General features: G+C 44.8%; 3 protein-coding genes across 3 annotated transcripts; all 3 read left to right on the top strand.

The window, feature by feature from the left end:
* Positions 1 to 1,542: 1,542 nt before the first annotated feature.
* Positions 1,543 to 7,055, top strand: cnbpb (CCHC-type zinc finger, nucleic acid binding protein b). The gene is made up of 5 exons (XM_084460525.1): positions 1,543 to 1,593; positions 3,929 to 4,054; positions 4,242 to 4,307; positions 4,593 to 4,791; positions 6,074 to 7,055. The coding sequence occupies exons 2-5, from the start codon at positions 3,952 to 3,954 to the stop codon at positions 6,189 to 6,191; spliced, it is 486 nt and encodes a 161-aa protein (XP_084316651.1). The 5' UTR covers positions 1,543 to 1,593; positions 3,929 to 3,951; the 3' UTR covers positions 6,192 to 7,055.
* Positions 7,056 to 11,763: 4,708 nt separating this feature from the next.
* Positions 11,764 to 15,859, top strand: isy1 (ISY1 splicing factor homolog). The gene is made up of 11 exons (XM_084460773.1): positions 11,764 to 11,807; positions 12,568 to 12,590; positions 12,783 to 12,834; positions 12,957 to 13,022; positions 13,163 to 13,205; positions 13,605 to 13,717; positions 13,875 to 13,992; positions 14,115 to 14,237; positions 14,753 to 14,877; positions 15,005 to 15,094; positions 15,605 to 15,859. The coding sequence occupies exons 1-11, from the start codon at positions 11,805 to 11,807 to the stop codon at positions 15,710 to 15,712; spliced, it is 864 nt and encodes a 287-aa protein (XP_084316899.1). The 5' UTR covers positions 11,764 to 11,804; the 3' UTR covers positions 15,713 to 15,859.
* Positions 15,860 to 17,523: 1,664 nt separating this feature from the next.
* LOC311327620 (haloacid dehalogenase-like hydrolase domain-containing 5) lies at positions 17,524 to 22,786 on the top strand (the record flags this gene model as incomplete). The annotated part of the gene is made up of 9 exons (XM_084460706.1): positions 17,524 to 17,552; positions 17,636 to 17,705; positions 19,226 to 19,429; positions 19,655 to 19,767; positions 20,313 to 20,406; positions 20,499 to 20,532; positions 20,648 to 20,822; positions 21,807 to 21,995; positions 22,381 to 22,786. The coding sequence occupies 9 exons, from the start codon at positions 17,524 to 17,526 to the stop codon at positions 22,784 to 22,786; spliced, it is 1,314 nt and encodes a 437-aa protein (XP_084316832.1).
* Positions 22,787 to 23,014: the final 228 nt, after the last annotated feature.

The raw sequence follows: 23,014 nt of genomic DNA, 5'->3' as shown, positions 1-23,014 counted from the left end.
TCATTCAGCCAACATGCAGGGATCCTAGTCTATTGAAGCATTGCTGTTTTGATAGCAAGTCCATCATTATTGTCTAATCATCACACCTGAAACAAGTGAGGCCACGTAATGCTTATATTAGTCTATCTAATATACTTGTAATCCAAGGCCACAGTATAGCAGTGACAGCAACTGTATGTCATCATTGATCATTGATCATGCGCCACCTAGTGGACACTATAAATAACATGCAGATCACTATGCAAGTCGGGGGAAGGTAGCCACAGTAACACACAGCAAACAGTAAACTGTCCAAATCGGTTGTAACTCTTTATTTAATATTTCTCGGGCTAAGCGCTGACAATATTACAATACTGTCTCAATTTAAAAAAGAAACACATTGAAGACTAGTACCCTAAATAATTCCAACAATAACGTAGCGCCACCCAGTGGTAATGCAACGTCACTGAAAATAGATGGACCAAAATATAAGGCTAGTTCTCATATCATGTCACATTTTAGTCATGTAGCAGACACAGAGCGACATAGTGCTAGAAAAAGTAAGTTATTTTTTTCTCCCCCCCATACACATTGATGTTAGGCGGATCCAAAACAGGAGAACACCCCCTGGCCTGTCCGGGTCAACTGTATCCCGTGCAAAGACACTACAAAAGATATACAGTACAAACAGCGACCTCTAGAGTCTGAAACAGCCACTTCACCCTACAGTATGTTGCATCTTAATCTCTTTTACCCCCTCGATATGTAATTACATAATATACCCGAGCCAGCAAATTCCGTCGCTTTCTCCCCTTTATTTCACTGTGTTCCCACTATATTGAGGACAGACGGAATTCAATGAAGCACCCTACCCTTCTTGCATCAATACACCTCCATCGTGGATTTTCTAACAGGAGAATTATGGTGCGTTCGTTTAGAACTGGGAGGTGGCAAATTGCGACTTGCTAGGAATTATTAAATAAAACACCGCATGAACTCGCACTTCCTCGTCGCAAATTCGGATATGTTTCTCAGCCTCCAGTTGCTCGAATGCACTAGATATAACTAGGTAACTGTGATATAATGGTATATAGATATAACTAGGTAACTGTGATATAATGGTATATAGATATAACTAGGTAACTGTGATATAATGGTATATAGATATAACTAGGTAACTGTGATATAATGGTATATAGATATAACTAGGTAACTGTGATATAATGGTATATAGATATAACTAGGTAACTGTGATATAATGGTATATAGATATAACTAGGTAACTGTGATATAATGGTATATAGATATAACTAGGTAACTGTGATATAATGGTATATAGATATAACTAGGTAACTGTGATATAATGGTATATAGATATAACTAGGTAACTGTGATATAATGGTATATAGCTCGAATGCACACAGGTCGGAGGTAGGTATTTTGCCACTTGCGACTTGCCACCTCCGACCACAAACGAACGCACCATAAGTGCACCGTGTGCAGAGTATCCCTCCGCGAGGGGAGGGGAACAGAGGGCCGTGCGCAAACCGCGTGTGGCGCAGAGGAGAGAGGAGGAGGGATCGAAAACAAATAGCAGCGAGTCACGTAGCCGAGGTGAGTCCCTGATGTTTATGGCGATAATGTGGACGTTAGAATTATTTTACGGAGTTTGTAATTGAAGCCGACGTGTCACAAACACCTCTAGCGTCCTAAAAATATTAAATAAACCCCCCCGTACACAGGGATCTGTTGTGTATTTCGTTGGGAAGTGATGCTAGTCCGCCTTTGCTAACGATTAGTCCTATTTTCTGACAGCGCACTTCGGCCTACTGCGTCAGGCTCCGCGCGGGGAACTCGGAGGATTGAATTAGTCAATGCTGTGTTAACCATTCAACCAGAGAAGTCCGTAGATCTGGGAAAGTTGCTATTTCTAAACGGGTTTCACCGTAATTTATGCACGTTTTTATTCTAGGGGTCACGGGGAGCTATCTAGATCTGGGAAGCTAAGGTCTGGAGACGTGGGAGAGGCCGCGAGCGTGGGTGGGCGGGCTGCGTGCACGGTGGGCTGGGCTGCGTGCACGGTGGGCGGGCTGCGTGCACGGTGGGCTGGCTGCGTGCACGGTGGGCTGGGCTGCGTGCGCGGTGGGCTGGGCTGCGTGCGCGGTGGGCTGGCTGCGTGCACGGTGGGCTGGCTGCGTGCGCGGTGGGCTGGCTGCGTGCACGGTGGGCTATCCCAAAGAGCTCCATGACTTCAGACCTAGCCTGCTCGTCTGTAGTTAGTTGAATCCTTGGCTAATTGTATTTGTCCGACTGGTCAGTATCGTCTGATTGGTCAGTATCGTCTATCACTCAGTCCATATTAGCATTGTAGTTCATGATAGCATCAACATGTCTCTGGAACCACGCTAGCATTAGCTCGGTGTTATGGTGCGTTCGTTTGTGGTCGGAGGTGGCAAGTCGCAAGTGGCAAAATACCAACCTCCGACCTGTGTGCATTCGAGCTATATACCATTATATCACAGTTACCTAGTTATATCTATATACCATTATATCACAGTTACCTAGTTATATCTATATACCATTATATCACAGTTACCTAGTTATATCTATATACCATTATATCACAGTTACCTAGTTATATCTATATACCATTATATCACAGTCACCTAGTTATATCTATATACCATTATATCACAGTTACCTAGTTATATCTATATACCATTATATCACAGTTACCTAGTTATATCTATATACCATTATATCCCAGTTACCTAGTTATATCTATATACCATTACATCACAGTTACCTAGTTATATCTATATACCATTATATCACAGTTACCTAGTTATATCTATATACCATTATATCACAGTTACCTAGTTATATCTATATACCATTACATCACAGTTACCTAGTTATATCTATATACCATTATATCACAGTTACCTAGTTATATCTATATACTATTATATCACAGTTACCTAGTTATATCTATATACCATTATATCACAGTTACCTAGTTATATCTATATACCATTATATCACAGTTACCTAGTTATATCTATATACCATTATATCACAGTTACCTAGTTATATCTATATACCATTATATCACAGTTATCTAGTTATATCTAGTGCATTCGAGCAACTGGGGGCTGAGAAACATATCCGAATTTGCGACGAGGAAGTGCGAGTTCATGCGGTGTTTTATTTAATCATTTCTAGTAGCAAGTCCCAATTGGCCACCTCCCAGTTATAAACGAATGCACCATAAGTGCGCTTCTAATAGGAACGTGAGTGACGCGCAAGCAATTAGAATAGCTTAGCTAACTTTTTGTTTTCAGGACCACTGGGCCCTTGCTAGCAATTAATCAACTGTTATCGATATAACGTTACTGCCTCTTTGGAATCTGTAGAATCTGGATTTAGCTGTCACGGAAAACACCAAAACATTTCTGGCGAATAGTCCAGTCAATTCATAGTGTTGTAGGGTCCATGCTTGTCTGATGTAGCTAACCTTACAATGTTAATAATACATAGCTATGATGTTGTGAATGTGATAATGTCTTGTCACTACATATTCATCTCGTTACTATCTAGGTAACGTTACACCATTATCCGGGGAACATTGTCATAACCCTACTTGTTCCCGCAAACTCCCAGTGCTGTAACTATAGCTGTTCTGACAAGATTTAGGATTCTGGTTGAAAGAGTTGTATATGTCCTTCCAATTAAATGTTAATTTCTTTCTTTCTTTCCTGGGAGCAATCTTCTTAACATTTATTTATTTTCCATGGGCCTGGAATAGTTCCTTCTAAAGATGCAATGACAGCCTAATGTTAAACCTGTTCCCGAAGCCCCCAGCGCCGTTCATGAAATTCAGAATGAAAGTTTGCGTTCCGGACGGTCCTGACTCACACCTCTGCGTATCTCTGTGTCGTCTCTCCAGGTTGTAGGGTACTGCTAGTGGAGATGAGTAGCAATGAGTGCTTTGGATGCGGCCGCTCTGGCCACTGGATCAAGAACTGTCCTAATGCGGGGCGGGGACGAGGCAAGGGCCGCGGCCGAGGAAAAGGTGAGGTCTTTTCAAACATGCTCAATTTGTGCTCCCGTTCGTGCTCCCGCGGCGGCTGCTCGACCACGACTAACTCATTTCCGCTGTCCATTTTGTTGTCCCGCTGTCTTTTTTCTGCTAAGTGGAACTGAAGTGAATGATGTTTGTGGTCCCGTTTGATTGACGCACGTTACTTTCTGCCTCTCAGATCAGTTCTGCTATCGCTGCGGAGAGCCTGGACATGTTGCCAGGGACTGTGAAAGGACTGAGGATGGTGAGGAGACTTTTGTTCCATCCCCTTTCATCCGAAGTTTGAACACAATTCAGTTGATGTACTATTTGCATAATGCCATCTGCCAGCATAGAAAACACACAATTTAAACCCCCCAACACATAAAGTATGTAAAAAAAATAATAATAGAGGACATTCCCTTTAACACGACTAGAACCACACACACACACACACACACACACAGCAAGGTTCTCCTCTAACTCATGAAGCCTTAACATTGAGTGTGATTGTTTTATACCCCCCCCCCCCTCCCCTCCTCATCACCAGCGTGCTACAACTGCGGCCGGGGAGGCCACATTTCCCGGGAGTGCAAGGAGCCCAAGAAGGAGAGGGAGCAGGTGTGCTACACCTGCGGCAAGGCGGGCCACGTGGCTCGCGACTGCGACCACGCCAACGAGCAGAAGTGCTATTCCTGCGGAGGCTTTGGTCACATTCAGAAAGGCTGTGAAAAAGTCAAGTGCTACAGGTAAGCGAGTGCACGGACACGCCCCCCTGCTCCTGTACGCTGACCCAGGTTCGAGGCGGTGGCGGTGTTGAGCTTAACATGCAGGCCTTTGGCGGTTTTAGATCAAGCAGCTGAGTGGACACTAAACGCATTATTTCACGGCAGTGCTGAAGATGCAGTGTGTGATTACCACTAGGGATACACCAATTACATCTTTCTTGGCCGATTCTGATTTCCGACTTTTTTAAGAATCTGACCCGCTGTTTCCGATTTTGGACGATTTCAATTTTTATCGAAGTTCTTTCTGAGAAGTAGGCTGTAATTGACAGCATATAAAACAGGCAGGCTACCTTTTTTCTTTAATGGAAAATGTAAATTCATTTGTATGTTCAGAATAAAACCTTGACTATTAAATAACTTCTTCTCCAAAACTGCTACGTAGCAAGTGAGGTGAGCTGCCTCTGATAAGATATACTTTAATAATCCCCATGGGTGAAATTAAGGAACGACTAGAACCACACACACTGCTGACTCTTATCACTGTCGATTGACGATTGCAGCACTCAGGGGATAGGCCTACATCCCCCTCAATAGAACCCCCCCCCCAATAAATACACGAAAGAAGCAAACTACTTTTATTTTGAAAAACCACAAAAAGCCGCAAGAAAGAAAGTGAAAACTTTTAATCAGTGGATAATTCGCTGCTTACGTTTGCGAGGTAAGCTTCCATAGGTGAATCAGGCAAGTAACCTAACGTTACTTACTCTAAACTAGCCTATATCAAACAAATATAGTGTTAGTAGGCAACTAAACTTTTGAGCATTTCATTCTCTCCACTCATGGGTCTCATCGCGTGCCCGAGTGTGTGTGTGTGTGTGTGTGTGTGTGTGAGTGTGTGTGTGTGTGTGTGTGTGTGTGTGTGTGTGTGTGTGTGTGTGTGTGTGTGTGTGTGTGTGTCACAGTATGACAGGCAGATGGAGCCGACAGAGATGTCTTCTGATGATTAAGTGAAAAGGGATGTAGGGAAAATGCTTCTTGGGCATCTTATTGCAAGTTAGAGGAGAGATAAAAGGCGCAAGATAACATATAACCTAAATATATGAGAGGGACCGGCCGGTCACTGATATTGGCCGATCAGATCAAAAATCGGCCGATTTCCGTCACCCATCGGTGCACCCCTAATTACCACAACAACCACATTCTTGCTCTGAGTCCGTTTGACTTTCTTAACAAACAAACACGCAAGCAGCCATCACTGACTGAGTATGCCCTGTTCCTAAAGCCTCCTCTTTCTCTTCCCCAGGTGTGGTGAGATCGGTCATGTTGCCGTCCACTGCAGCAAGGCCAGCGAAGTCAACTGCTACAACTGCGGCAAGTCGGGCCACGTGGCGAAAGAATGCCCCATCGAGGCCACAGCTTAATCAGTTTCCCTGGTTACACCCCTCCCTTTTCTGATTGATGGTTGTATTATTTTCTCTGAATCCTCATTGGCCAGGTCGGCAGCTAGAGGCGCGTCCCAGGCCAGTGAGCTCTCCACATGTTAAAAGGAGGAAAGGGGGGTGGAATAAAAAAAAATCCACTTTCTGCATTTAATACAAAAAAAAGTTTATGTTTAGTTTGGTAGAGGTGTTATGTATAATGCTTTGTTAAAGAACCCCTTTCCATGCCACTGGCGAACAGGGATGAGTGAGTTGAGTGGAAGTGACGTTTGAGGTAGCCCCCGCCCCCCTAGGCTCGGGTCAGCGAGCCTGTAAGTGAGAGCGGGGGCTGAACAGAAAAAAAGAATAGTGAAAAAAAAAAAAGAACCATTTTGGAAGTTGTGATCTTCCACAAGCTATGATTTACTCGTTTTTGTTTTTACTGGACAAGAACGAGTGTGTCTGAGAGGGAAAGAGCTGAGGTGACAGCGCCAGCAGTGTGGGATCCATCCAGGCCCTGCCAGCAGCACGAAGCATCGGGGGCCAGCAGTTATGACGTGGTGTATGAATGAAGCCGCTCACAGCATATTAAAAGACACGTGAAAGGTGAATTGATTATTTCATTCAAAGTGCATTTTTTGTTTTTGTACAGCGTCGGCCGTCCATTGTTCAAGATGGCTCCCATTAAATGTTTTGACCCCCAAGATTGCAAAGTAGTCAAGGTAATTTTAACCGAGGAGGAATTAGGACCTCAGGAAGGACTGAAAGAAAAGCTAAAAAAAAAAAATTAGTTTGAGAAAGGAGAATGTTTTCACAAAAATCAAAATGTTATTTTTGTACAATATATCACTTAGACTACTGTAAAAATATCATTTGCTTGTACTCGGTTTTTAAGTCAGAGGGTAAATGCAACCAGTCCTAAAACATAGAAATGTAATTTTAACCTATCAATAAAGCTGGAGGAGGAAGGGGAGTTGGACTGGAGTTTATTTTCTGATTTGCCTTCTTTGGATGATGACATAACTACTAAGAAGTAATAGATGTATTTATACACTTTAGTTGTGTACTGTAATTGACACGCGTAGAAGTAATCCACGTGATACGTTTTGCAACAAAGCTGGCTCCTGAATATTAATTGCAGTGGCCTTTTTAATCGGCTAGATTAGAGCATGTCTTATTGCCTGTGTGTAATATGAATAGAAGCTGTGCTAAATTAGAATCGGAGGGTTCTGTCGTTTGAAATACAGGATCGTTTTCAGCACTGGGGGAATCCTTTCACGTGACGTTAGAGGTGCCGATTTAGCCAGTCTATATAAAGGCCTCAGTGCTTTGATATTTCTCAAAATGGATGTGGAAATCACTAATCACTTTTCCAGAATTGCCACATCGCTACTTATCGCTTATACTGTACACATTGTTCACACACCACACCTTTTTCGAGTAAGGAAACATTCTTGGCAAATGCTGATAGATTTGGTCTAATTAATACACAGTTGTGCTTCTGCATCATTGCTGTAGATAGACTAGTGGTGTTATGTCAAGTGATCAACATATTTCAGTTGGGTAAGATAATACAGTCCAGGTCAAGAAGATATACTGTGTTCTCATAGTGGGGCTGTATGGTATCTCTTATAGTGTTGGCGTGAGAGACAATTATATCAGATCATGGTAAGACAAACTTGTTAATTTGAACTCATCAGGATAAGGATGATCAATACGTTCTCAGAATGACATTGTCTTGCCAAATTAGGTTATTTGTGAGGAGCAAACTGTTGGCTACGGCGATAGAATGACAATTCAACCTCCGTTATCGTAGCTTCAATTACTGTAAGACCTTTATAAGAAGATTGCTCTGGTTTGACCTCTCCTAGGTAGAACATATCCCTCACAAGCCGTGGAGACATAGAAGTGTAATAGAATACTATAGAGCCTATAGGCAAGGAATGACAATAGGAGAGGCTGTTAATGTAACTAGATCTCTCACCAGCATATCATCAGTGCAGTAGCATGCTGATGACAGCGGCCTTGTCCCTAAACAACCTCTTGTCCCTACTACCCCAAGATGCAATGTGCAGATCTGAGAGGGGTCGCATACCGTAGTGAGCAACTAGCTTCACGTTACACTCATACCTATCCAAGCGTTTCAGATCGACGCACATCTAGGACGCAGGGTGAAGGTTTTGTGTCATTAGTTCTGGACGGGGACCTAGGTTCACAGCCAGCTACCACTGTCTCTCTCAGACTGGACCAGAGAGCTCAGGCATAATTATATGGAGTCCACGGCAGGTAAGAGACTCTCGTTCCTGCCTTTACAATACACTGGGCTGAAGTGTTTACATGCATGAGAACCTTTACAAAGTGGATGAGCAACATTGATTAAGATTTGTTATAACTATTTCACTCTGGATTTTAAATTGAGGAAACGTATTTTATCCTTTTTATGTTATCCTTGATGTGATCATTTTTCCTCAGGCATTGCTCAATCTAATCATTGTCAAGATAATGTCGATCAAGACACCATCGGAGTGCTCTGATCCGTCTGCAGATGGCTGCCAGCAGACGAGACCGGTGACAGAGGACAGCCTTCTTCCTGAGGTAGAGGACGATTCGGGGGACAGGTTGAGCGTCAGCTCAGTGAGCCCGAGCCCAAAACAAGATCCCCCCCTGAGCAGACTGACCTCCGTCGGCGCCTCCGGAGAGGTCAACATGCTGGGCGTGACGAGCCTTTCCCAGGACAGCCTGGGTAACCTGGCCCTCCGCACCTCGCCGCCCCTCGAGTCCATCAGAGAGCTGGACGAAGCCGAGGAGCCGGGATCCGGGTGGCGTAGCCCCGGGGACGGGGCGGTGAGGGGGCGGGGCGGAGGCCTGACCGTCGACGGGGACTCGCCCGACCTCGAGCTCGAGAGGACGGACATCGAGGTGCTGAGCGACCCAGGCTTCGGTGACGGCGGCGTGCGAGGACCTTGCCGTCTACACGCTCCGGAGAGCGCGGCGTTGATGAAGTCTGTCCTTGTTGTGAATTTGAATGACGCCCTTACGGATGTTGCCGGTTCACCCAGGGACTTGTCTGACGATGGGTGTCCCCTGGACGGTGATCACAGAGCTCAAGAGAACAGCCCAGCAGTAGGATCCAGCTCTCTAACTATCTGTGGGATTCAACAGAGGCTGACAGACCACAACGCGCCAGAACAATCTGTTGAGGCATCGGACCCAAATGCTCTTGAGTCTTCGCTGATTTTACTAGCAAAGGCACATGACCTCAAAGCACAGCCTGAAGATCAGAGCGAGAAGATCTCTTTATGCAGTGAGACTGTGGTGAAAGACTCGAGCGAGAGGGAAGGAGGACATCTTGGTACTCGGCTGACGAGCTCAGACAAGGTGACGGATCGAGCCCACACCGTTACAAATAAGGAGACGGATATGTCAAAAGGTTCTCTCGTTGAGGTTCTGACCGCGTGCAAGTCCAAAGTGGAACAGCTTGAGCAGCTGAAGCAATCGTCTCACGAACTAACAGCACAGGTGGGTTTGGTTTTTCCCACATAATTCATTGATTAATTTGAGGTACAATTCATTTCATGTGGCGATTTCCCCCATCTGACCCTACAGCTCCAGGCGGCCCGGGTCATGGCCACCGGTCTGCAGTGCAGGGTCCAGTGGCTGGAGCAGCAGCGCAGCCAGAACCAGAGGGAGATGGATGACCTGCTGGAGGAGCTGGAGCAGGCCAGGGGGGCGCTGGAGGAGAAGAACGCAGAGATGGGCCGAGCCTCGGCTCAGATCCGGCTGCTGCAGCTCCGGCTGGAGGAACGGCAGCAGAACGTAGCAGCAGGGGCCTCCGAGGGTCTTGCTAATGGCCGTACTACCATAGATGCTTCACAGCTGCCCAGGCAAAACAGTAATGACTCCAGGGTGTGTCGATTGTTGTGAGTCTTCCTAAACATAGGTGTGCGTGTGTTTGTTTGTTTGCTTGTTTTTGTAAAAAAAAAATATTGATGAAAATGTAAATTGGGAGATGAAAATGTAAAATAGTGTGTATTGTTTTGCAAGGTCTCGGTTTTCATTAAATTTGAAAGAGGGAAGATTGGTGTCTGTCTGAGAGAATGTGTTGTAATGGGAATCCGGCAATGCATGGGGTCTTTCACTTTTCATCACTTTCTCCTGTTGGCTGCCAGGCACAATGAGCACCTAGTGAATGAATAATTCAACATGCCAGAGAGAATTACAAAGACAGGTCAAGTGTGTGTGTGTGTGTATTTCCCTGTGTCATGTGTGCTTCCTTATGTGTGCTTGATCATGGCACCAGTGTAACCCACATGTTCCGGCATGCTCGGGGTGGGATTCGAACCCTGGTCTCCTCCTGGACAGACCCTGTTTTAACCAGCTACGCCGATGAACAGCTAGCTCAGGACTCGGACTCAGTTTCACTCGGTTACACTTACAAATTTACACAGATTTGATACACAGATATCAAATATGCACTCATAATGTGCAGAACATGAATGACTGTCTTGTGGGCTGAGCACATCCAATACTCTGGGGCTCTGAGACAACACACAGGACTAGTCCCAATAAGGTCTCTGAGGTCCTCTATAGGAAAGGACAGAGCAGACTGTTCTTCCTTAGGAGGCTCAGGTCTTTTGATGTGTGTAGCAGGCTGCTGCAGATGTTCTACCAGTCTGTGGTAGCCAGAACACTCTTCTTTGCTGTTGCCTGCAGGGGAGGGGAGTGAGACAAACAAGTTGGTGAGGAAGGCCAGCTCTGTCGTGAGACAACAGCCGGACAGCCTGGAGACTGTGGTGGAGGAGGAGGATGAGGAACAAACTGAAGTCCATTCTGGACAACCACTCCCATCCCCTCTATGACGGGCTGTGGCAGATGAGGATCACCTTCAGCCACAGGCTCCTCCCACCCACAGGCTCTCTCCCACCCAGGTGTGGTGCAAAACAAAGCGGTTCAGGCGTTCCTTGGTGCCAGCAGCCATCAGACTGTATAACAGTGCCTGAGTGTTCAGCCCACCTGCCACCCCTCCACATGTCACCTTACACTTTACGTCACTTCAATACTACACTACAACATTCTAGGTATGTGTATGCTATATACAAAGACAGGTCAAGTGTGTGTGTGTGTGTGTGTGTGTGTGTATTTCCCTGTGTCATGTGTGCTTCTTTATGTGTGCTTGATCATGTGTATATATATACACACACACACACACACACACACACACACACACACAGGGATTATTAAGGTTCAACCTATCTTATCTTATCACTAAAGGAGGTTGCAGAAAGAGATGCACTAAACTCCTTATCCTCTAGGTGGCGTATGTGAGAACATTCCCAGGGACATCGTGTTTTGCTCTAGCAAACTGCAATCCAGTAGAACCGACGTGGAAAATCATACGGCCTTAAATAAAAAGAACAACAACAAAACAACAGCGTGAAGTTATGAAGAATAATACGCATATCATGCTCAAAGATACAGCGAACTTTGTGATGCTTGGCTACAGCTTTCAACTTTGACCTCAAGCACAACATTCACTTCCGGTTCCTGACAGCGTGCGGTAGTCGACTATTTTTTAGTTTTGGAAGAAGAGGCGTTCAATTCAGCTAAGCTGCAAACATGGTAAGAAATATATATGTACCTCTTTAGTCGGTTAAGTTTCATATACCACGTAGCCAGCTTTCTACTGCTAACCTAGTTAGCTAGGTAACTTTGGCTCAGCTAGCTAGCTAGCCACTATGCTACCTAACGTTAGAGTGACCAGTGTTGGAGTTTGTCAAAAAAAGACCCCCTCAAAGACACGCTGGAGCATTCAGTTTCTATGCTCCACATATCTGGAACAAACACACAGAAAACTGCAGGTCTGCTGCAACTCTTGGTTCTTTTAAAACGAGCCTGAAGACTTTTCTTTTTGCCACTGCTTTCTAAGAGGAGCTATGTTTATCAGTATACTGCACTGTGACTTTTATTCCTGTACTCTATTTGTCCTGCTTTTTGTTTAAATGTCTATAATGACTTGCTTTTTGTTTTAATGCTTTTCATTTGTCCTGCCTTTTGTTTTAAATGTCTATAATGACTTGCTTTTTGTTTTAATGCTTTTAATGTCTCATGTAAAGCACCTTGAATTGCCCTGTGGCTGAAATGTGCTATATAAATAAACTTGCCTTGCCTTGCCTTGCCTCAAATGTATGCAATACATTTGTCCAGTACTTGTTTAGGTAGCTACTAACTATCTAGCTACTATAATGTAAAGTTAGCTATCCAACTGTGTTGACCAGACATGAGGCAGGATGAATAAAATAAAAACAACTCATGTATTGAATGACGTCACAACGTTTCTTAACTTATCATCTATCTGAACTTGTTGTTTTCCCTGATATAGGCTCGTAATGCAGAGAAGGCCATGTGAGTACTGCATCTAACGTCTTGTTCTTGTTGACCATTTTCAATAAATGCTTTTTATTCTGCACGGGCATTTGGCTCTGTTTTGCAATGCCTCTTGTTTCTAATAGTAATACTGCCATGTTATTGGACGTCATGTGTGCACATCAGCTGTGTACAATGTCATCATCATCAATGAACACATTTCTTCCTCAGGACGGCCTTGGCGAGATTTCGTCAAGCACAGCTAGAGGAGGGGAAAGTCAGGGTAAGGACGGATTCACTCATTCATTTGTGTTGTGAAAGACTCCACTCAATCCTTTAACCGTAGCAGCGAAACAAAAGTGAGTTTGTGTTTACCTTTGTGTTGCTGTGTGTTGACGTTCACAGGAAAGGCGACCGTTTCTGGCGTCAGAATGCAATGAGCTTCCCAAAGCGGAGAAGTGGCGCCGGCAGGTAAAGAGATGGCGTTGTCATCATGACTCATGACTGTTCTTATCATTGGAAAGACTGCAGATATTGCTGTGCGCGCAGTTTATTTCTTTCAAGGTGCTATATCTCTGATCTGATTGTGTTAACTTTATTTCTTCTTCTAGATCATCAGTGAGATTTCCAAAAAGGTCGCCCAAATTCAAAATGGTGAGGGGTTAGCAATTTTGGCATAGAAATGCCATTAAATCAAATCAAATCAAACTTTATTTGTATAGCACATTTCATACACAGAGACAACACAATGCACTTTACAGAGAGCAATGGGGGGGGGATAGGTCCCACCCCTACATATTCCAGAGGGAAGCAAAAAAACAGTTTCACCCCGAGCCAGAAAAGTGAGCTGTAAAAATTCTTCCCTGACCCCTCTCAACGAGACGATCGAGCAAGCTCCTGGAAAATGTTTGTCTATTGGCTAAGAACATATACAGAGCAGTAAACATGGGATAAATACTTAATAAGAGAGACATGACTAACAGTAGAGTGCACAAATACATGCCATGCTTGGATAATAGTTGCACAAACTCAGAATATAACCTCTTTTTACAGCTGGTTTGGGTGAATTCAAGATCCGAGACCTTAATGATGAAATCAACAAGTTGCTGAGAGAGAAGGGGCACTGGGAGGTCCGGATCAAGGAGCTTGGCGGGCCTGATTATGGGGTAAAAAGATGGTTGTTGTGAGCAACATTTATCATTCTTGAAATACTGTAGTACAAATCTTTCCTCCTATATGTACATACTTGGTACACATTTTGTGTATACTTCAGAGGTGCATTGGAAGTGAACAATCCTTTTGCTTTCTTCGTTGTCGTTTTAGCGAGTTGGACCGAAGATGCTTGACCATGAAGGAAAAGAAGTCCCAGGGAATCGAGGATATAAGTATTTTGGCGCTGCAAAAGACCTACCTGGAGTGAGGGAGTTGTTTGAGAAAGAACGTAGGTTGCACGTCCGTTTTCCTACTCTAGGGCTGAAATTCAAACAGAGATGCTGCTGGAGAACAGCAACACAGCGGAGACGTCTTTTTAACATTTTTGTTCTTCTCCGATTTCCATTTCAGCAATCCCTCCCCCCCGAAAGACGAGAGCTGAGCTCATGAAAGACATCGACGCTGAGTACTATGGCTACAGAGACGAGGACGATGGCGTCTTGGTGCCCTTGGAACAGGAGTATGAGAAGCAAGGTAAGATTAGGACATCCTGTCCTGTAGGTTCTCTACGGCCCTGTCCTGTCTGGTGGTTGACTGGGACAGTTGAGATAGTCAGGAAGGTCTCAATGTGGTCTCAGGAGAGGCAAGTCCTTTGACTACAAGTCACACACAAAAGTCCACGAATAAAAACCATCCCCCTCCCAGCCAACAGCAGCACTACATCGCTGTCCCAGAGAGAATGTCTCCCTTTGTATCGTCGGCACACTCATTCTGAAGCTGCTAGCACGCTGTGCTGCTAGCGCTCGAGTAGCATGTGCTTCTTATTTGCGCAAATGCATTTTAGTCTACTACACGCAGCACGATTACAGCTGATGATGCTCATATGAGACCTCTTTACCACACACAGCAGCACAGTCAACTTTCTCAGGGGTCAAATCGGTCACTTGCCAGGGGACCCGTCGAGCTCACGTGCCGTCAGGCTGGTCACTTAACGCAACGCACATAGGCTTGTCACTGTAATAACACGGCTTGCGTGTATTGTGTCCTAGTCATAGCCGAGGCCGTGGAGAAATGGAAAGCGGAGCGAGAGGCGCGTCTAGCCGGAGGAGGAGGGGCGGAGAAGGACGCCGAGGAAGAGGAGGATGAATATATATACGCCGTGAAAGATGACGAGGTGAGATGAGTCACTTGTGGCCAGTATCTACACTCAATGATGGATTCAACCAGTCTGTGTCTGAGAGAACTGCCCCCTGTGGTGTCAAATACCTGTCATCTTAATGTGTACGTCTTCCGCGTGTCAGCATTCGGATGAGGAGTCCAGGGAGCTCATGGAGGGTGAGGAGGGCATGCAGACCTTCATAGCTCACGTACCTGTTCCCTCCCAGAAAGAGGTAAGCTCAGTCACACACACACACACAAACAATACACCACAACACACACACACACACACACACACACACACACACAAACAATACACCACAACACACGCACACACACACAAACACACAGCACGAACAAACAACACAACACACGCGCACACATCACAACATGCACACACACACACACACAAACAATACACAACACACACACACACACACACAGAAACAATACATCACAACACACGCACACACACACACACACCATCAATACACCACAGCACACGCACGCACATCACAACATGCACACGTATGCACGCACGCACACACACACACACACACACAAACAATACACCACAACATGCACACGCACACACACACACCCCACAACATGCACGCACGCACACACACACACATACACACACACACACACACTCTTACACTTTGACAGACTGATGCAATATGGCCGTGCTGTTGAAATGTTTATGGTGGGACAGCGCATCTAAACTCATCTCCTTCTCTCAGATCGAGGAAGCCTTGGTCAGACGAAAGAAGATGGAGCTGCTGCAGAAGTATGCCAGCGAGACCCTAATGGCACAGAGTGAAGAGGCCAAAACGTTATTGGGGTTGTAGTATTTAAGTGTTGGATAGTCACTTAACCATGAGCATCCCTGAGTAAAGGGCTGTTAGGAATGAATGACATGGGGCATGGGTAGTAGTGTAGTCTGTTAACTGTACAGTAACACATTGTACTTCAAATTGATGTGAAGGCAAAACATGCCGGGATTGTAAATAATGTCTTTTTTTTTTATACTAAAACAACAAACTGCAATTCAGAGTATGATTTTCTTGGATCTGAATAAATATTTTCCCATCATGTGTCGCCATTTCCACTCTCCAGTCATTAATGTGGTCCTACATGCGACTCCTCTAGACTCACAAGTCTTTTAGCAAGTGGTGGGTCTTCAATTTGAACTTGTAAATTGAACGTGATTGAGAGCAGCCCGCTTCATGTGACTGGTCAACCCGAGGGTAGCTTGCAGGAATCAGGGTCACGCTTTCTCCATCAAGCCATAATCTAATCTTGCTGTTGGAATTCTGCTTGCTCACTTCTTTGTGAAGGAGGGAAAAGCCTGGCACGTGCTTGACGATGTACTGTAGTTATATGTAGTTATAAGTAGTTATAACCGTGCAGTCTCCTTCCCTGTGGCATTGTAGATTTGAGATGAGTAAGAGCATTGGTATAGGCCATGGAGATTGAGTGCCACATCACTTCCTGGCTTGCCTTATGGACTTTTTTCCCATGTATTTATTTATTTCAGATTCCCAGAGAGCACAATTTGGTGTCTAGGGGCTATAATGATAGAGATAAACGAGCTAATAACAGCAAAAGTGGGAAGAGCTTCCAGTTTCAATATGTTTTGTAGGTCGATCCAAGAGTTCAGAGCGTCAACCTAAAAAGCAGCATCGAGCCTGTATTCATTCGAACTAGGCTACATAACTAAATTAAGGCTGAAACCTTTGGGCTGCACTACAGCAGAGGAAACTGATTATATAGGCAAGGCAAGTTTATTTATATAGCACATTTCAGCCACAGGGCAATTCAAGGTGCTTTACATGAGACATTAAAAGCATTAAAACAAAAAGCAAGACATTATAGACATTTAAAACAAAAGGCAGGACAAATTAAAAGCATTAAAACAAAAAGCAAGTCATTATAGACATTTAAACAAAAAGCAGGACAAATAGAATACAGGAATAAAAGTTACAGTGCAGTATACTGATAAACATAGTATACTGTTTATATAAAACTAGAATCCTTGCGTCACCAAATTAAGAAAGCAAACCAGCGTTTATTCATCAGGTAGGCTACGTTTTAAACCTAATCTTGATATTCATTGGCAACCGTCCGTGATTTTTTATTTTATAATAGTACGTTTTAAACCTAATCTTGATATTCATTGGCAACCGTCCGTGATTTATTATTTTATAATAGCCTAATAGGCGTGGGCGAGCCCCTTCCAGATCCTCGTCAGCCTTGCTGCGGCTGCAAGGCAAGGCAAGTTTATTTATATAGCACATTTCAGCCACAGGGCAATTCAAGGTGCTTTACATGAGACATTAAAAGCATTAAAACAAAAAGCAAGACATTGTAGACATTTAAAACAAAAGGCAGGACAAATGAAAAGCATTAAAACAAAAAGCAAGTCATTATAGACATTTAAACAAAAAGCAGGACAAATAGAATACAGGAATAAAAGTGACAGTGCAGTATACTGAGAAACATAGCTCCTCTTAGAAAGCAGTGGCAAAAAGAAAAGTCTTCAGGCTTGTTGTAGAGACATTCCTCCACAACCCGCCTCGTTATTGTGTCTAAACTCGGACCACCTCCTCTGTCGTCACGTATATTCAGCCCGGAGGATATATGAGGGGTTTTGAACACGATGGAACCGGATTCGAACAAGACTCAGTCGTAAGAGCAAAAAATTGGAACAACACAATAAATATTATGAAGGGACTGCGTGTTTTACACCGGGCTGTGAAGACTTTGTGCAGCCGGCAAGTTAAACCAGGGAATCTCTTGACAACATGTGGAATGTGCGGGACTGCGACTTCAAAGAGCAAGGTAGACTGATTAACTTAGTATCTATCACTACTGTATCTGGAGGGTTGATGAGGAAACACTGGAGCATCCTGTATAGATAACCTAGAGATGCTGTTGCCATTCGGATCGATGTATTATAGTGATGCGTAGCCTATAGTGAAATGTGATAAACTGGGACTGCCGCGGTCTTTAAGTCGCCTACTTGTTGAAATCCTAATAGAGATTACCCCGATCAGGTCTATTCATACAGATTTTTATTTTAAAACCAATTCTGAATTCTTCTGGTTTTCTATTTTGCATCAAGACAGCAGTAGACTACATAACCACAACCGTGTTCTCTCCTGAGAATGCGAGGTCAAGCATGTGGTGTAGCCTATGCATGCCTCTTGCGTGCTACAGAATATGTGCTACAGTCGGTCAGGGGGGTAGCCTACGTTCCTCCTGGAGGGGACCCCGTGACCTCTGGAGGGGACCCCCGTGACCTCTAGTGTCCGGGGATGCAGCACAGCACCTACAGGCTCAGGGACACACAAACCCCCCCAGTCTACTCGCTGTAATATGGATCGCAATACATTTCAATGTGCAGATGAATACCACATGCATCAACATCTGTCTCTCTCGTGTTCTGCATTGCCTGCTCATGCAGTCTGGGTTGCATCTGTGTTTTGTGCATGAGAGCTTGAAATAATCACGCAACTTAAAATAGCTCACAAAACTGACAGTCTAAACAGAGAACTCCCTTCAGAAGCTAATAATAAGCATTTTTCTTAACACGAACAGGCCTACACAGGTTTCCAGAGTATAGAATTTGAATGGATTTTATGTTAATTCTGGTTTGTGTTTGCTGAGATGAAACAACGTGTTCTTCCCAAGGGAGAAAAGGACAGATGTTTATACTCGTAGGCCTAATCCTTTAGTGTATGAGAGTGGAAAAAAACACATTTTCAAAACAAAGCAAAACAAGAGACAGAAAGCCATCAGAAGGTCAAGGCTCTTGAACCCCTGTGCTCGTTTCATAAGACCAGAGAGATCTTGAGCCCTATAGAGAGAGAATAACACTTTATTCTTTCTGAATCTGATCTGTCTCGTCTCATCTGAATCAGTTTTAGCTAGGGTTCATTTTTTTGTGAGACATTTCTTTATAGTATTGCTGTTGTTCATGATCTAATTTGACCGTTTCACTGTCACCTGCCCTTATTTTGACAAGGTGAAGGCGCTGACACTGCTTCATACTGAGACTTGGACATGTTGTAGTAGGTATAGGTATAGGTACTGCATTTGTAACGCGCTCCCCATCCAGTTGTTACACTGGCCCGGAGCGCCATTCACACACCAATGGAGGCAGCTGCCATGCAAGGCGCTTGCCTGCTCATTGGGAGCAATTTGGGGTTCAGTGTCTCGCCCAAGGACACTTCGACAGGTAGTCCGGAGGAGCCGGAATTCGAACCACCGACCCTACGATCACTGAACGACCCGCTCTACCAACTGAGCTATACCGCCGCCCCTAATGTAGCAAGTGTCTCTCCTTCTCCTGACTGTAGCTCCAGCCGGGCTTTGGCCTGCTGTTTGACATTGACGGTGTCCTGGTGAGGGGCAAGACTCCCATCCCTGCGGCCAAGAAGGCTTTCCAGAAGCTGGTGGACTCCCGGGGGGAGTTCCTGGTTCCTGTTGTGTTCGTGACTAACGCTGGGAACTGTCTGCGGCAGAAGAAGTCAGATCAGCTGTCTCACATCCTGGGAGTGCCTGTAAGTCTGGTGATCAGTTCTGTATTTTGTTCTTGTTCACAGAGACTCTGCTCCGTATCCTCGACATCTCACAACCCCTTTTCTTCTGATTTGATAGAACACGGTCAAGGACGTTAACAGTAAAAATCCATACATAAATGCTATAGATTTTCAGTCAATGCTCCATCCTCTATAACTCCCATGTTTGCAAAGTGTTATGTCTGCCACGTTTTATTTTAATTGCAGATTTCCCAAGACCAGGTAATGCTGTCTCATAGTCCTCTCAGGATGTTCAGAAAATACCATGACAAATGTGTCTTAGTTTCTGGACAAGGCCCTGTGTTGGATATCGCCAAGAAGTATCCTTCTGAGTTTGTCTTTGCTCTTGTAAATAGCCAACTTAACTACCACAATATGGTTTATTCTGAATGGTCATATGCTATTTATATATTAGTAATGACTTATCTTTGATATTACAGTTGAATACAATAGTCTATAATAGTGATTATGGTCGATGGTGTTGGACCACATGTCCCTGTATCTGCTATACAGTACAGTGTGTGGCAGAGTTGTGTAACCCTGCGGTTCATCTTCTGAAAGATTAAACCCAAGGCTGCTGGTCTGTGATTACAGAGCGTCCACTGCACAGCCAGAGCACAACCTAATGAGACATTATGCAACGCAGCACAAAGATCTGGGTGACATTTTGGGGGAAGGCAAACAAGATTTGCTTTGCAGTGATAATCGTTCTCGTTGCCGTTTAAAATAACGGTCGGTGGCGAAGAAGGTGTTTTGAATTTAGTTCATTTTCATTATTTAAAACCACATCCTGAAGTACGTAAATCGAGGTGGTAAGAGAGGGAACCATTATCTGCGTTTATCCTTGACTGACCTGTTCTATCAGCCTTGGTTTCAAGAATGTGGTGAGCATCGACATGCTTAGGGAACGCTTCCCCCTGCTGGACATGGTGGATCACAACAGGAGGCCTAAACTCCCGGTATGTCTTTCTCATGCTTGATGTAATGATTTGACGTGATAATGACTTGAACTTGAATATAACTATAAATATATTCCCCCTATTTTTTGCAGTCTTCAACCATTTTGAATATTCCTAAAGTTGAAGGTAATATAAATATTGTGCTTATGTATAAAAAAGAGCAGTCATTTTGAAATTGGTTTCAATGCGCTTACATACTGTGTAATAACTGCTATTTTGTTGTGTGTCTGCCTGATTGTAGCGGTCATTCTATTTGGGGAACCCATTCGATGGGAGACCAACCTACAGCTGATTATCGACGTGTTGTTGACCAATGGGAACCTGAGCAATCCATACGAGAGTCATCACTCCGCCCACCTGCCTCTGCTCGCGTGTAATATGGACCTCATGTGGATGGCAGAAGCTCAGTCGCCCCGGTAACGTCCTACACGTCACACCTGTGTTCGGAATCGCTCCCTATTCACTATATAGTGCACTATATACAGTAGGGCATCAGCCATTTTGTTTGTAGTGTCCGAATTCTCCACGGAATTTTCGTTCCCTATATATTCCCCACTATTTATTACCCACAATTCACCTTGATTTGCAGGGAACAGTGCATGTACCCTACATTTTCTCAGTTCCCTAGGTAGTTCACTACATGGTGAAGCCTATATAGGGAAAAGCTTTTGCTGACCTCATCATCCTCATTATCCCACTAAAGACCTGAGACGAATCATGGTTCTCTTACAGATAACTCAACTACCGATGAAGGCTGAGAGACAAAACATTGTTTTTAATAAATACTAGAATTATCACTGGAAGGAGAAATAAGTGTGCGGTTATTCTTCACAATTTAAAAATAACCCAACCCCCTTCCACACATCCTGGCTTGAACAGCTGGCCAACGATTTGACTAATCCTGGTCGAACGTCCCAATTCGCCTTATTCACCTCAGCTGCCATATTGGTCAGTCTGACGTAATTAGGGGTGCGGATGCGGAAGTTCCCGTTGACTTCAATGTTAAAAGTTCACTGTAAAAACACCACTTCAAGAACCAAAATAGTCAAATAACAGGCTGAATACACTATCAGGGTTACAAACTCATCATTACCAGACTCTGTTTTTCACTACCGTTGTTTTCGCGTTTGGAAATACATGGAGGTGAATGCAACTATGGCTCATGGCTTGAAAACAACGACAGTGAAAAACAATCAGAGTCTGGTAATGATGAGTTTGTAACCCCGATAGTGTATTCAGCCTGTTATTTGGACTATTTTGGTTCTTGAAGTGGTGTTTTAACAGTGAACTTTTAACATTGAAGTCAACGGCCACTTCCGCATCCGCACCCCAGACTGACCAATATGGCTGCCAGGTGAATAAAGCGAATTCTGTCCGACCGTCCCTTCTCCTGCCCACAGGTTTGGCCACGGGATGTTCCTGGTGTGTCTGGAGAACATCTACCGGAAGATCACGGGCCGGGAGCTGAAGTACGAGGGCCTGATGGGGAAACCCAGCGAGCTGACCTATCACTTCGCCGAGTACCTCATCAGAGAGCAGGCTGCTGGGAGGGGCTGGAGGGCGCCCATCCGCTCCCTCTACGCCATCGGGTAACGCAGACACCCACACAGCTGACTCAGCTACTTACAGGCCGAACGCTCGCTCCAGAAGCACAAACGGTTAGGAGCGTAATAGGTTCACTGTAAAATGAAGCGGAAACCGGGGTGCCCCGGTAGCTCACCGGGTAAGGCGCGCCCCATATGAAGGCTAGTCCTTTGCGCGGGGGACCCGGGTTCGAATCCTGGCTCGGGTCCTGTGCCGCATGTCCTCCCCTCTCTCTCGCCCACATTTCCTGTCTCTCTCAACTGTCCTATAACATTAAAGCTGAAAAGCCCTAAAAAATATCTTTAAAAATAAATAAATAAATGAAGCGGAAGCCGCCATTTTGCCGAAGTGAAGCAATGTCTGTTATTTCTCCTCTTCGATATGATCCAGTGACAACTTGATGACCGACATCTACGGCGCCAACCTCTACAACGGCTACCTGGAGGAGCGCGCGACCAGGAAGAGCGCCAAGGTGGCGACCAGGGCGGCGGCGGCGGCCGGCACCGGAGCGCCCAAGACGCTGCGCCAGGAGGAGGACGTGGACGCGGCCTGGGAGAGCGAACTGGCCTCTCCCACCGCCACTTCCTGCAAGTCCATCCTGGTGTGCACCGGAGTCTACAACCCCCGCGCCGAGGAGGCGGCAAACGCCAACAGCGTCAAGGAGACGGTGTTCCACGGGCACCGCGACTTTCGCTTCCACCCGTCACTGGTGGAGCCGGACCACGTGGTTCAGGACGCCGAGGCCGCAGTGGACCTCATATTCCAGCAGGAGAAGTTTGCCGGCTCCAGGCAGTGACACCAACCACAGCTTTCACACAGTCACTCTCTCCGGAAGCTGAGTGGTGGTATAGCAGATTTAGATCTAAACTTGATACATACAAATATTTTATACAATACAGGATTTTATTATATCTTGTAACATATTATATAATATGAACACGAAAATAGATATTTCCCAACAGCCAATTTGTTTACATTTCTGTTGTAAGTAACAGTCTGAGCAATAATCAGAAAAGGTAATCCA

Source organism: Borostomias antarcticus, assembly GCF_949987555.1.
Source record: "Borostomias antarcticus genome assembly, chromosome: 33".
In the NCBI taxonomy this organism is placed as follows: domain Eukaryota; kingdom Metazoa; phylum Chordata; class Actinopteri; order Stomiiformes; family Stomiidae; genus Borostomias; species Borostomias antarcticus.
Note: the sequence above shows the minus strand (reverse complement) of the source record. Positions and strands in the feature narration are given on the sequence as shown.

Coding starts and splice junctions, on each gene's coding strand:
- isy1 (XM_084460773.1), top strand. Junction 12,591..12,782: donor CGTAATGCAGAGAAGGCCAT/GTGAGTACTGCA, acceptor TTTCTTCCTCAG/GACGGCCTTGGCGAGATTTC. Junction 12,835..12,956: donor TAGAGGAGGGGAAAGTCAGG/GTAAGGACGGAT, acceptor TGACGTTCACAG/GAAAGGCGACCGTTTCTGGC.
- cnbpb (XM_084460525.1), top strand. CDS start 3,952: ATGAGTAGCAATGAGTGCTTTGGATGCGGCCGCTCTGGCCACTGGATC. Junction 4,055..4,241: donor GGGCCGCGGCCGAGGAAAAG/GTGAGGTCTTTT, acceptor TCTGCCTCTCAG/ATCAGTTCTGCTATCGCTGC. Junction 4,308..4,592: donor CTGTGAAAGGACTGAGGATG/GTGAGGAGACTT, acceptor CCTCATCACCAG/CGTGCTACAACTGCGGCCGG.